Source organism: Phyllostomus discolor, chromosome 1, assembly GCF_004126475.2.
Source record: "Phyllostomus discolor isolate MPI-MPIP mPhyDis1 chromosome 1, mPhyDis1.pri.v3, whole genome shotgun sequence".
Lineage (NCBI taxonomy): Eukaryota > Metazoa > Chordata > Mammalia > Chiroptera > Phyllostomidae > Phyllostomus > Phyllostomus discolor.
In genome coordinates, this window is record NC_040903.2 from 211,035,141 (window position 1) to 211,050,279 (window position 15,139).

Consider the following 15,139-nt stretch of genomic DNA (forward strand, 5'->3'; position numbering starts at 1 on the left):
CCTAGTTAATATTGGTGTAATTTATGTTAACTTCTATGTATAAATTAGAATCATATGCATGTATTTGGATCTTCCTAATATGATTTCTAACTAAATTATGATTCATAGGATGTGATTTCAATTCAAGTGAAAGGATTGTAGTATTAGGAATTGGTGCATGTTTTCCCCTCCTTCCCACTCACCTTCTCCCTCCCCCTCCGCCAGGCCATGATTGTTTTTGTCGACCCTAAAAACTTCCACATGGAACTCTATTCCACATTCTTCTGCCTTTGTCATGACCCCGAAGTACCGGTCAGATACACGATCGCCATTTGCTTTTATGAGGTGAGACCGAAGAAGTGATACATTTGTTGTTAATTCTGTCTGTGTGCACTCGGTGGTTATCTGGTGTTTTGTGCACTTCCATTTACAGATGTTTGTAAAATACAGGCTCTGTGTCTCTTTCACAGTCTAGTCCTAAGTCTCATTTTAAAATTTTCATAATTCTCTTCTTAGAATGTTTATAGAATTCATTTACATAAATATATTTTTATCATATATTAATCCATTCATTCAGTATATGAGTATGTATACCAAGTGCTTACCTTAAGCTCACATCGTGGTGTGGATGTGGGTGTTGCAGAGTTGGAAATAAAATCAGTCTTTATATGCTTTATAGTATTTACATTCAACTTTGTACCTAAACTTAAGACCTTGAGAACACGTGGAAAATGGAGAGATTAGTTATTTAAATTTATCATTTTTACTGCAAATGTATCATGTTTCATGAATACAGCTATTACAACAACTCTCTTTCACATTCAGCTATTATAACAACTCTCCATAATATGAGAACAAAAGTGAATTAAAGCTTTTCTGATGGCTTTATAGTTAACTACCTATAGTACCTATATAGTACCTATAGTAACTACCTATGACTAACTACCTTTCTTGAACGAGTGCAGCGAGCATGTGCGAGCCGCGGCTGCGGTGAGCACGTGTGCACGATAACTTGTCAGCTTTACACCTGTCACGTAGAAACCTCTCTATAAGTGGCATAATGAATTATTTCCTTTCTTTCTAAGAGGTAAAACAAGTTTTTTTATCCTCGGTGTGAATATTTCACACCCTTCCTTGCACTGTGTTCCTGTGTCAAAGCATCATTAGATCAACTTCTTTTGAGTAACACCTTTTCCTGATATGAATGAAATAAATGTTCATTGTGCAAAATGTAGGAAATATTCCCTTTAAATCGCATAATTAACTAGGTAATTTCACTGTTGCACACAGTTAAATCGTCTTTGTAAATATACATACAGAAATATGCTTTTAGAGGAGGAGGGCAGAGGGCACGGGCCAGCTGACCCGTCTCTCATATGTACTGAGGGGGTGTTTAGGTGTGGTTACCATGCATGCTTGCATTTTTCTAGTGGTTTCCAGAGATGATTGCATGAAATTAGAGTCTGAGAATGCAATATGTATGCAATATGAGAGTTTCTACTTATTTATTTTTACCTCATTCCTTTAATATTTCATTTTTATTTATGTTTTAAAGTAGACATAATAGGTTAACACCGTAAAAATAAATATGTGGAAATGTGTACACAAAAATATTCCACTGATAGAAATGAGTTTGGAAATTATTGATATGGTTATTTGCTGGGTAGCTAGTTTCTCTACTCTCCCAGTCATACTGAGTACGTGGGCTAATAGTGATATTCTGATCTAGACTGGTGGATTTAAATTTTCCTAACAGTATTATTTCTAGGTTCCATTGATTTACTTTAGGATGCTTTAACTTTGTTCTTGTGTTTATTTTGAAAATATTTTTGACAAGCCAAGAGCAACCCTATAGAACAAAGGTTCTAAAACCTTTTTTTAATCAGGAACCCTTTTTTTGAAGTTTAACTATTCAGAAGCCCCATATGTAAAAACAAACAAACAAGTAAGTAAGTGCGTGCAAACCAGTGTATCTACCATTGTGTTTGGCTGGAGGAGAAAACAATACCTGTTCACAAAGGAGCTGGATTAGTCTAGACTCTCTCAACTCCTTTCATGCTGATTGCAGTCTATTTTCATTTTTTTAAAGATTTTATTTATTTACTTTTTTTTAGAGAGAGCAGAAGGGCGGGAGAAGGAGAAGTAGAGAAACATCAATGTGCAGGAGATACACTGATCAGTTGCCTCTCACACGCCCCAGCCGGCAACTTTCCGGTTCTCAGGCCGGTGCTCAGTCCGCCGAGCCACACCAGCCGGGGCTGACCGTAGTCTTGGATGGGAAAAGCCTTCCGTGTTTTGCCTGCTTAGGCGTTCTCTCTATTCCTGTCACTGTGGGCCCTCGGGGGAACTTGCCTCTTTCAGAAGCTCTGAGCGGGGATGAATGCTCGGAGCCTGAGATACCCTGTCCCACCCCGGTGGCTGCTCTCGGCCTTCCTTCCCCCTGTGAGCTCAGGCATCCGCAGGCTCGTGACTGCTCGTGATGCCGAAGTCCTGACCGATGAGTCCCTTTCTCTGCATGTCCAGTGCCGTGTGTTTATTTCCTGTCCCTCATATTGATACACAGTTCAGCGTGCTGTGAAGCAGACTGCAAAGCTTGTTACGTGTGCAAGTAATTTTTCTAGGAATCTAATTTTATGTTTGTGCTTTAACCTGGTCTTATTTTAGAAGAGGTAATTAACAGGAGTGTATTTTTAAAAATTATTATTATAACCTTTGTATGTCTAGTAGTCTTCAAATCTGAGAGACTTTATTACTGCATTTTAGGTGTCTAAACTTCTGAATTCTGGCGTATATTTAATTCATAAAGAATTAATAACATTATTACAAGATGAATCATTGGAGGTAATATCTTCTTACTCTTTGGTTTTTACTTCTTTTGTGTTAAATCTGAATACCGTAATCCTTCCCCGCCCCTGCCCCTTCTGGGGAATTGCATGAGCTCTTTCAGCTGACCAGCCCAGAAGCCTTAGGTCAGTGTACCACTGTATCACAGGCTGAAGCTGGAAAGGTCTTTTAAAAAGATTAGATTTAAAGATATATTTAGTTTTAAAATATATATGTATATTTGTTTGTTCAGGAATTTTGGAAATCCCAAAAAATAGACAGACTTTTAAAAGAGCAAGTATCTTTAGTTCCAATCACTGTTACTGTTTTGTTATATTTTGTTCATTTTCTATTTTTCCTATATAAAGATTTTTATTTTACATAATTGTAATCATATGTTATATCACATTTTACATTATTTTTTCCTCTTAACATTGTTTGGGGAATATACTTGTGAAGGCTTAGAAATACTTAATTTTGGTGCCATAGTTAGTGTATTCCGGTCACCTAGATGACTACTAGCCTGCTCAAGTGCAACTGTCAGCACCCGGACGTCACTGCGGGTGTTGTCTGGCTTACACTCTGCGTTTTAAAGGAGTTTGAGCGTGTTGGCTGTGTAGGAGTAGCTATCTTAGATCTAGACTGTTCGAACAATATCAAGAGGCAGGTACGCTAATCTCTTTTGATAGTTTGACAGTTTGATAGGGGTAGGTGCTTTGACCAGGGCAATCGATCAGGTTTCTAAGACCCTCCAGCAAGAGGATGTAAGAAAACAGAAGCCTCCAAAGTGTTGTTGGGTAAATGACATTGTTTCCGTGTAGGAGCTGACATGTGAAGTTAACTAATCTAACATTAAAAAAAGCATTGTAATTGTCATAAGAGTAATCAATGTCTCTATTAAAAGGTACTAGATGCTCTTATAGATCATCTTCCAGAAATCCTGGAACTTATGTCTGCCGGTGGAGAAAGCAATATTCAAGAAAATAAGGTAAGCCCCAAATATCAGATAGTTTCTGAATGTTGTAAAACGTTGCCTGTCCTCTGCCGAGTTGCCGTGAGGAAGCGATGAGAGGCTCATGGGAAACCTCTGAAAGCCGGCGTGCCGCCTAGTCGGCGCTCGGGGCACGTCCGCTGGGGCTGGCGCAGCTTGAGTTTCCCCTGCGGTTCCTCTCCTGCCGTGACTCCTCTCGCTGTCCTTGGAGTTTACGTTACTATTCTCAGTTTTTATTCACGTTAATTATTATTCCAAGAATAACAACTGGTGAGGACACAAAAGGGCAGGAATTTAGAAGGTCAAAGTTTGCAGACAGTGAAATAGAATGGATTTTACTTTAATTAGAAGGGTTGTGAGAGTCCCAGTCTCTATTTCAAAATTTTGTTTCCAGTAATTCATAAGTTTTACTTACGGATTTTTTCAAAAGCATTTGGTTTAATCCCACTGTTATCTCTCTGTGACAACTGAGATGCCCCCACGTTGTGAGATGGACGAGAGCCTTTCCTTCCCCAGTGTGTTGTCAGCGGGATGATTGGACTGAACCCCGGCACCTGACGTGTCTCTCCCTGGTTCTCTCGGTGCGTTTTCTTTTCCAGTTGTCCTCTCTGCCAGACTTGATTCCAGCCCTCACGGCTGCTGAGCAGCGAGCCGCGGCCTCTTTAAAATGGAGAACGCACGAGAAGCTGCTGCAGAAATACGCCTGTCTGCCGCACGTCATATCAAGTGATCAGATTTATTACCGGTTCCTGCAAAGAATGTTCACAATCATGATGACAAACGTGAGCCCAGACCCTTTGATCTTGTTCTCTGGAACTCAGTTTGGAGTTACCACCAAATCTTTTACGTTCTTGAACTCCTACTGTTGCAGAAAAGTCACTCACACTCGGGGAAGATGATGAAGCACAAACTTTATTACCCGGGGGGCCCAGAGGGTTAAATCCCCAAATTCTGAGCCGAAAAGCCTGGGTTAGGAGTCCTTTTATATACCAGTTACACAGGCAGAAAGGGAGGGGGAACCAGCTGCTGAAAGCAAGCATTCAGAAGCAGGAGCAAGGTCAGTGGCCTTGAGATAGCCAGCCGTTGCCTTGGTGACGGCTCCTTACCTAATTGCAAGTGTTACAGAGAGCAGGTTTCTTTTCCTGCCACACTACAACAAACTCAGTTCGCTCCGTTCTGCCCAGAAGGATGTTTTCTTCCCAGGTCCCTAGAAGGGAACTCACGTTTCCCTTTGCTTTCCCCTGGTTTTCCCCTTGACCATCCTCTGCCCAGCGGGAGGGAGGAATGAACTGGTGGCGCCTGCGCTGACCGCGAGTTTGTGCACCGCCAGGGAGAGGGTCCAGGGAGAGGGTCGGCAGACTCACCTCGCACCTGGTGCAGCTCTTCTCTGGTGGGGGGAGGCTCGCCAGAGTTCACTACGTATGCCTTCCACTCCGACGCTTGCCGTTTACATGCTGTGGCCCCAGGGCCTCCTTCCGCTGTGCTGCTTCTCCAAGGCCTGCTGTCGTCCTCATGACACGAGTTTGGTCACTTTTATAAAGAGTTCCTGAAGAGTGGCTCTGTGACGGATGAAGTTTATACTAAAGACATGGGTGCCCCACTAGGGATAACTTTAAAATTAGAGTCAAAAGCAGTGGCAGGTGGGGGAAAAGCTGTACTCAAACTCCCCCGTAGAATAAGTTGCCTGCCTTGCTCACGAGAATTCCCAGGGAGGATTATTTAACCCACAGTTCACTGTACATTTAATATGGTGTCCTGGTGTCCTGCTGCCGTTTTCTGAAGTATCACAACTTCCACCTAATGTGCACATTCTAGAAATTGTTAAAAAGTACTTTAAATTCTCATTGTTCTCAATAAAAGGAGAGAATGAAATCTAGCAGCCATCTCAAAAACCCAAACTGGTCTTAGTTTGAAACGTTAAAAACACAGGATGAATTCTTCCTGATTTTCCCCTATTGATTTTCAGAGCTGGGAGTTGGTGAGGTCACTTTCTGTATGACAGATGGGTTTTATTTTTGGTTTTGTCTTTTTGACTCATGTTTTCCATGGAGTGATGTTTTCATCGGTTGTGGCCATCCTTTGTGCCCTCAGATTGTCCCAACAGCTTCAAGCTGACTTCTGTGTGCTTTTGGGATGATGGCGTTTGTCTTCGATCTCTGGCCCCGAAGATAATTTACTTTTTATAACATCCTATATACTACAGGATACAAAACATATGTATTTTCATAGGACTAGAATATATTTGAAATTCTGTTGTATACACAGAATGAAATAATAGAACACCATGCTTTTATCCAAAATTTGTTTTTTTTAAATTGCAGTGGTATTTCTGTTTATGTGTATTTCTTTCATTTCCTGTGCTTACTTGTATTTTCTTTTGACATTCAGTACATTAAAAACACCACACAGAATAGTACCCCAGACACTGGAAACAGCTTGTATAAAATAATGAGGCGAGGGAGCAGGCAGTATTCTCTCAGCAATGTAATGTTTTATTCTGCTTGAGCTTTCAAAGTTCCCCATTGTAACAATCTGAATCTTCAGGAATTGAATATTATAATATGTATATGTAAGTCAAGATGGTGAACATGAACTTACACTGGACACAGCAGTATGTCTGGCTAAGAATTTCCTCTAATAAATACCTTGCATCCAAACCCAGTGGAGATGAATGGTTGAACTCATTTAGAGTTAAAGCTGTTCCCACTGGTGTGACAGAAATTCAAAGGACAGCAGTGTTTCAAACACTGTAAGACTGACGTGGCGTCCTTTGATTCTAAGCTTTATCTGTATTATGGTCTGGGAGCCTCAATGAATAACATTGAGGCTGAAGAGCTAGAAGTGAACCAGAAGGACTGAGGAGGATACCAGGCCATGGGATCTCTAAATTTACACTTTAGAAGTGGCGCATGTTTGGTGACGTACTTGATGCAGGGAAGGATCTAGCAAAGCTCGTTGAATAAGTGAGTGATGAGGTCCAGGGACTGGCTAAGAGAATGGGTGGCCCAGATGTGTTTGGGGAGATTGTCACTTAAGATGAAGTGGCAAGGAAATGACAGTTAAATGTGAATCAAGTCTGGGTGATTTAAATGACTGTGCCAAATTAAAATAACTTTGTAACGTGATGTATTAGTTGATTTGCCTGAATTATATTAACATGAAATTATGAAGACACTTCCAGAGGGACAGAATCACAGTGATTTGAGAAGCAGATAACACTGCTCGCTCTTTTACTCAATAACCTAGATTTCTGAGGCCAAACTATTCAGACTGTGTACTAACTGACTAGTTTAATTGCCTTTCTTATTTCCTCAAGAATGTCTTACCTGTCCAAAAGGCAGCTTCACGAACTCTGTGCATTTTTCTGCGCTATAACCGTAAACAAGAACAGAGACATGAGGTCATTCAGAAATTGATCGAACGTAAGTAACTGTAAACGCTTACTTTGAAACAAGGAAGTAAACAAAGTGGTTGGCCTTAGTTATATCATTTGCTATGAATAATTAGGCTGATATTGGTAAATACCTAGAGAGTGTTCATATTTGAGTTTTATAGGTTAATTTTTTGGTTTGTTTTAGAAACCTTACGATAGGATTAGATCTGTGATGGTGAAAGTAATAATTACTCTGGGATTTTTTTTTTGGTGAATTTCTACACTTGAGAAATTAAAAAAAAAAAAAAAATATATATATATATATATATATCTGTTGGAAGCCTAGTTTTTCCCCTAATGAAATAGAATTTGAAACTAAAATGTAAACAGAATGTCCATGAATCTAAGCATGTGTTTATGTTTCTATTTTAAATATTAACAGTGAGGTTTTATTTTTTTCTTGAATAGAGTTGATAGTACACAGAAATATGAATCTGGTGAGCCTAGGTAGTTTGTAATGTCTTTTTTTAATCCTCAACAGAGGATATATTGTGATTGCAGAGAGAGAGAGAGGGAGAGAGAGAGAGAAAGAAAGAGGGAGAGGGAGAGGGAGAGGTATCAATGTGAGAGAGAAACACTGATCAAACCTGCAACCGAGGTATGTGCCCTTACTGGGAATCAAACCTGCAACCTTTTGGTGCATGGGATGATGCTCTAACCAACTGAGCCACCTGGCCAGGGCTGTGTCTTAATGTCTTTAAAAAAAATTAGGTCAATTAACAAATGCAAATTTATTTTAATTTGCTAAGGATCAAAATCAAGATAAAAGCTTTTAGTGAAAGTGTTAATTCTAACAATAGTAGCCTACAAGTATATCTACTTGCTTTGGCCACAATGTCTTAAAGCTTTTATTAAACTGTTACCCAGCAAAGATGGGTAATGGGGTTTTCTGGTTATTGGAGTTTACCAGTTTAAGTATGGATTGCTGCTTTTCAAAGAAATTAGAGTATGTAAAATTTTATTTAAGGAAAATTATACTTAGTGTACTTTAATCTTTCTTTTTTAGTCCTTTTAAATTAAATTTTTATTTTTCAGTGGGAAGATCTTACATTTATTTATTCTTCTTAGATTTTATTTATTTATTTTTAGAGAGGAGAAGGGAGGGAGAGAGAGCAGGGGAGAAACATGGATGTGTGGTTGCTTCTTGCGCACCCTCTACTGGGAACCTGGCCCACAACCCAGGCATGTGCCCTGACTGGGAGTCAAACCAGCCACCCTTTGGTTCGCAGGCTGGCGCTCAATCCACTGAGCCACATCGGCCAAGGCTGACCTTACATTTAAAATATTTTGGTTTGAAAGAAGATTATACTTGGTTATAAATATGAAGAATTTTGCTTTGGAACATTTATATAATGAGGGAGAAAATTATCTTCTTGATACAATCTATAGTACTTTAATAATCCTGTGTTAATATATGACTTCCACTTCAAGGCATTTTTAAAGGAAACAAGAAAAAGAAAATAGTTAATTTGATTGCTAAAAGATTTTGAAGTTATACTACTACCTTATTTTGTTGTGTATGATTGTGCACTTTTGTTGTCCAAATTTTTGAGGGAAAATAAGGATGTGCATTATACATGGGTATAATGATTACATACCATGGGTATAATGATCCCGTGTATAATACACACAAAAATGTGGGTGCACATTGTACACGCCAAAATACGGTACATACCTGCATTTGAATTCTAGCTCTGCATTTACCTGCTCTCTGACTTTAATGTCGCTGAATTTCAACATCCTTATCTTTTAGGAGGGAAAGTTATGTGCTTATCCCATTGTATTGCATGAGTACTTAGCACATAGTTGGTGATCAAAAGTAGTAAATATAGTCATTCAATTTGTACCAAATGCTAATGGGATTGAATGCAATGTTTAATAATTTTTTTCTGTTTTCTGAGGTATCATTAATTTGGGGGGTCTACAAACTTGGGGTAACACAATATGATTTTTCTCTTATCTCTTGTATTTGCTAAACAATTACAGGTATAAAGAAAAGACATGGATTGTATGTCTGATTCTGTCACATGTAGTTGCATGGAGGAAAAGTTAAACTTACGATAATTTTTGTTTGTTGTTTCTAGAACTGGGCCAAGGAAAAAGCTACTGGAATAGACTTCGATTTTTGGATACCTGTGAATTTATTATAGAGATCTTTTCCAAATCATTTTTCTGTAAATATTTCTTTCTACCTGCTATTGAACTGATACATGATCCAGTAGCAAATGTGAGGTATGGTTATCAATCCAAGAAAATACCTGGGAAAAAAATGACATTTTAATGTATGTGCTACAATGAATAGATGCAAAATATTTTTCTTAGTCAATTACAAAATCAAGTAAAGAGTTTATGTTTGCTTTGAAGCTCTTAGTGGTGTCAATCGCTGAGCTTCAGTTGGACTTGGAAGCACAATTTTTAACACCGCCTTGAGTCTTATTTATGGGTTTGAGGGAGCAGTCAGAGCCAGAGCCGCAGCCTTCTCTGGCCACTTGGTCACACACGTAGGCTTCACGAAATGATTGAGCAGATATGCGTAATTTATTTATCCTCTAAGACAAAGACAAAGTAGTTCAGAATTGAATTGGAGAGAATCTGTCCACTTTTAGTGCCCTGTTTATTCATAGAAATATGGCTGCTTTGAAGTCTTTTCCTTGCCTTTCCCAGTGTTCAGCTGTCTTACATTTTTGAAGTCCAGTAGGTGTTCATTGCAGCTGGCTAACGAACTGTTCGATTAGATGGAGTAGGCCTGAAAATGCCTTGCTTGGAAATTAGAGGGCGGGGAGAATATATTTTGCCTTTTTTTCCTCCCCAAATAAGCATGTTATTTCTTCTCCTTAATTGTGGTGAAAATGTGTAACATAAAATCTGCCGATTTAGGAGAACAGTTCAGTGGCATTTAGTACGTACATACTGTTCTGTGAGAGTTATTTGTGCATTGCATAATGAGTTGAGGAGGATTTTAACCGCTTAGCCATTGGATTTCTGTGTTCTGTGCTCATGTCTCTGTTCTGAACTTGAGGACCTCCGGCCTGTAGGAGGGAGAGATGCAAAGTCAGGTGGCCCAGATTCTCCAGAAGAGAGCTCCGGAGCTCCCTGCTGAGTTTTCGCATGCCCCCCACACCTGGCTCGATGCCGTGTGACGTGTGTGCCTCTTTTATAACCGGCTGACATGAGTTGTGGTCAGCGTGTCGCTCATCCTGATACGTATCAACAGGGAGAACAGCCAAGGTGAAATGTGTAGACCGACAGTGTTGCTGTTGAGAGAAAATATACCAGAATTGTCAAAAAATACTGAAAAGTTCAATCTGGGAGCTTTGTGAGCATGGCTTAAGGTGACCAGATCCAGAGACTGGCCTCTGTTTTGTGTCATTAGTGTGAGAAGACACAGGAAGCACGATCGCGCTGGCTTCGGTATTTTATGCATCTTGTCTGTGCTGCATGAATGAGAGGTGAGGTTTCCTTGACTTGAGGTTTAAAGTACATTTAAAGAACCTGTTGATAATTCTTTAGAACTTAGCTCTTGCTAAGTAAGTGATGGATCTGAGCATGTTGTTGCCATTTTGCAAACTGAAGTTGTGATTCTAGAAAAGCGGCTTTCAATGTGATGAATTATCAGTTACCAAGCAGTTGACAAAAACCATTTGAAAGGAAATGGAACCTTCTCCACTCTGGGCCGGGTGACTAACAACGTAAGTCTGGCTCTAAGAGAAAGCAGCCTGCCAGCGCGAAACCGAATGAAGATTGATTGGATATTGCTCTGTGGATTTGGGTGATGCCTTTGGGTGAGAGATCATTGTATGGCAGTTTGTCTTGCTTCCCACTTCCTGTCTAGGCAGCTGCTGCACCCCAAAAATGGGTCGAGCAGCACCATATACTAACTGGCTTTTGGGTCCTAAAGCCTTTGCTTGGTGATTTAGAGACGGGCAGATAGAAGAGGAGCTGCCCCAGGCAAGGATCCTTGCAAGGACCCTGCAAGTTAGGAGGAGAGTTTCTGAAGCCGCCGCCTGAGCTGATTTCCAGCTTTGCACTTGCTGTGTGTGTCTTTGGGCAAGTTACAGAACCTCCCTGTGCTTCTGAGAAACAAACCAGAGATACTGTACACAGAGTTTATTTACCAGAAAGGTGTCATTCCTAATCTCAAAATCTTTATAATTTCATGGACCTAGGAGTCTCCTAGAGATAAATTTCACTTCTATAGTTTGTATAGCTTCTGCTGAGTGTATGTTTCCTAGACCTGACTTCGGTGGTAAAGAATGAAGTGTGCATAGATTGTTGTTTTTGTCTTTTGTTATGTGAGTGTTTAAAATTTAAATTCACGGAGTCTAGACAATATCAAGGCTGGAAAAGTATTACTGGTATTCAAAGAAGCCTTCTCCTGAGCTGTGAAAAGTGAAAAAAATTCTCTTTGCGGGACTGAGACGCCTTAGTTAATGCATCAGCAGGCTTGCAGTGCCCGTGGTGAGCTCTGAATAAGTTTGAGGCCATGATAGCTATTTGCAGAGCTGAACATTCTAGAGGAGGAGCTGTCCTCCTTTGGTTGAATAAAAAGCACATTTTGTCGTACGAGAAGAATCTTTAAGTGAAGGCTCAGCTGACAAAGCATCCTGAAATCTGTAGGCATGGGACTTGGCTGTCACAGGGTTTGGCGCAGAAATAAAAATAACGGCATCTGGAGAGCACTCAGGTGAATGAGTGGAAATAGCAGCCTGGCGTCCCTCTCTGAAACGGCCAGCTCCAGCAAAGCAGCTGAGTTCGTCTGAGCTTAGCCAGGCAGAACGTTCCCTGAAGCGCCTCCTCTTAGGAAGGTTTGCTGCTCTTCCCTGCATTTCCTCGCGCCTCTCGGCAGTCTTCAGGCTGCTCATCGCTTCCTTATCAGCTCGCTCTAGACTGTGGCTGTGCTCTAGACTCTGTCCTTTTATCTCCTCCTCTCCGGCTGCACCCTGGTTTACAGATCCTGTGTTTGCTGAAGGTTCCCGACTCGGTGCCCTCCGGCAGGGACATCTACCCCGAACACAAGGCTCATTGAGCTGACCGCCCACTTTGCATTCTTAGTAGGCACCTCTGACTTGATCCGTCCAGAGATACCCCTGCATCTTGCTCCTGAGGTCTTCGTCTCAGGGAGTAACCACTGCATCTTTCCACTTGCTCAGGTCAAAACCTTAATTCCTACCTGGCATTCCACCCCCACTCTCACACTCAGAGTCCAGCTACTTCTCACCACCTCAGCTGCTGCCTTCTGGCTCAGGCCACCGTCTGTCTTGCCTGAATTATCGGGAGCACCTTCCCCGTGGTTTCCTTTCGTCTGTCCCGACCGCCTGCAGTCTAATCTCAACACACTAGCCAGATGATACTTTCAGAACCTTAAGTCCGATCATTTCACTGCCCATCCCCCCACCCCCACTCAACCCTCCATGGCTTTTCATTGCACTTAAAAGCCAGTCTCCTACTACTGCTCAGAGATCTGCTAATCTTACCTTTATCCCCTTCTAGCCACTGTAGCTGATTTTCCAGTTTGGAACCACACCTAGGCTACCTGCCCCTAGAGGGCATAGGCTCTTACTGCAGCCTCGGCCTGTAATGATCAGACATTCATGAGGCCTAGTCCCTCATTTTTTTTTTAGGTCTTTGCTTAAATGTTATCTTTTCAGTGAAACCTTCTCTGTAACCCTCTCTCACCGCCTGTTTTAAAATTGGAACTCCCCCTCCTCGAGTATTGCCTCTCCTCTTTCTCCATGCTATTCTCCTTTACAGCGCCTACCGCTATCTAACAGTCATTCCACTTAGTTCATTCTCTCTCCCTGCACCCACACTAGCATGTAAGCTCCAGGACAGCAGAGGATTTTGCTGCTCTTATTCACCATCGTATCTTAGCGTCCAGAACAAGAAATGCTGGACCACCATAGGCATTCCATAAACATTTGCTGCATAATAAATGAACGCTCAGGCTTTCCACAGTCTGAATATTCTTTCAGTGTTACGTTGCTATTATCAGTTATTAAATCTAAGTCATAATTTACTCAGAAGTCAATAGTATTTCATTTATTACAGAATGAAACTTTGCCACTTGTTACCCAAAGTGAAATCCACTCTGAAGATCCCGGCAGATAAGCACCTCCTGCAGCAGTTAGAGATGTGTGTGAGGAAACTTCTGTGTCAGGAAAAGGATAAGGATGTCCTGGCTATCGTGAAGAGAGTGAGTATCACACTTGCCGCAGGATTGGCATTTCTCGCATTAAGACAGTCTTCATTCTATCTTCGCTGTTTTAGGTCAATGGGATGGCACTATGTTACAGTATTTATATCCTTGCTAGATTAATAAGACTTAGTGACTGATTTGGTCGATGTGTTCTACAATCGGATATGGAAACACTTAGACATTAACTTTTGTTGCTAGTAATAGACACTCCACAAGAGAGAGCCTGGCACCTTCTAGGTGCTCAGTCAACACTGTTTGACTAACAACGGACACTTCGTTATCAGACTTTATTTACAAGCAATTTTTCATCTGGGAGTGCTCTGTTGGTGAAATTGGGAAAGCCGCATTGGACGGGAACTCAGCTGTGGAGGGGCCCTCCAAGTTAACGCAGCATCTGTTTGACATTAGAAAAAGTCTAGACCTAGAAATATTATGTGTCTGCTCAAGGTCTTGTTAGTAAATGACAGAAATAAGACTAGAATCTAGATCTCTTACCTTAAATGCATTCTTTTTTCAATAGTGTATCACCATCGTATGGTTTTTGTTTTATTTTGTTTTGTTTTAGTATGTAGTTTTCTCATATGGATTATTTGGGAATGTTGGAAAACTAAAACAATATAGATTTGTGAAGTCAAACCTTAAAGTAGTTTAGTCTTCAAGAACTTTTTTTGCTCAGTATACGAGTATAACTAATGTTTTGATAAGATTAAGTCAAATTGAAGTGGTTGCTTTTATGAATCTGGATGTGAAACTCCAGGACACATAGTCTTTGAGAATTTATTTGTAGTGAGAGAAATTAATTTATTAATGTCTTAAATAACGGCACTGATATGAGGGGAAAAAAGAACTCTTTGCTTTTTTTCCCCCTAGAAATCATTGCCAGATGTTACATGAGGAACTTTTTAAATAAAGTGATTGATAGCCTAGTATTTATTAGTATAATTTTATTTCACCAAAATGTGAATTCTTCATCAGCTAAAATAATCAGAAATACCCCGAGTCTGAACATGTGTCTAAATTTTAAAAACACACACGTGTATACACATATACAGACACATACACACACCGTGGTTTCTACCAGATATTTCTGACCTTGCCTTTAATTACAAAAGTTTAGCCCATGAAGTTAACATGTCAAAATAACACACACGGGAGGGTTAGTTACTTTTCTGAATTTATTGCTTTGAGATAATATAAGCAAACCCCATAAATAGCTACAGAAATGCTATCATTAATGGGTTACTGACCTACCATGGATTATTCCGGAGCGCAGCCCTTACTTTGAGCACGAAGTCCGTCTTTCCCCTGACCACTCCGTAGTGCAATGTTCTCGCACTGGGTGTCGGCGTGGGCCCCTTCCACAGAAGCTGCACAAAGCTTCTGGGTGAAAATGGACTTGCTGGCTCTGGTCATTTTTGTAAGATGGGAAGTAATTTTATTTAAAAGCAGTATTTCATGGCATAAATTTTCAAATTTTTATCAATTTCAGCATAAAATAAAGCTTTAAATAAATATTATGTTTGCAACGGATGGCTTTGGCAGATGAGCATACACTGGGTCCGGCAGAAGTAGCACCTGCTTGAGTGTGGTTGGCAGGGTAATAACGTGGGTGTAATAATTCATAGTTTAAATTTGAACATTTCACCTAAAATGTCATTCTGTGTATGTGTGATATCATTATGTTACAGAATTACATGCTTATGACTTCGCAATAAAA

General features: G+C 40.4%; 1 protein-coding gene across 3 annotated transcripts in view; it reads left to right on the forward strand.

Moving 5' to 3' along the window:
• The window catches only part of PPP4R4 (protein phosphatase 4 regulatory subunit 4), an 84,447-nt gene that overhangs the window by 52,909 nt on the left and 16,399 nt on the right, over positions 1-15,139 (forward strand). For all 3 annotated transcript variants that reach the window (XM_028506796.2, XM_036013606.1, XM_036013607.1), the window contains 7 exons: positions 205-324; positions 2,743-2,820; positions 3,707-3,790; positions 4,393-4,575; positions 7,110-7,215; positions 9,311-9,458; positions 13,275-13,419. In XM_028506796.2, coding sequence (XP_028362597.1) covers positions 205-324; positions 2,743-2,820; positions 3,707-3,790; positions 4,393-4,575; positions 7,110-7,215; positions 9,311-9,458; positions 13,275-13,419 — 864 coding nt within the window. The remainder of the gene's footprint in view (positions 1-204; positions 325-2,742; positions 2,821-3,706; positions 3,791-4,392; positions 4,576-7,109; positions 7,216-9,310; positions 9,459-13,274; positions 13,420-15,139) is intronic.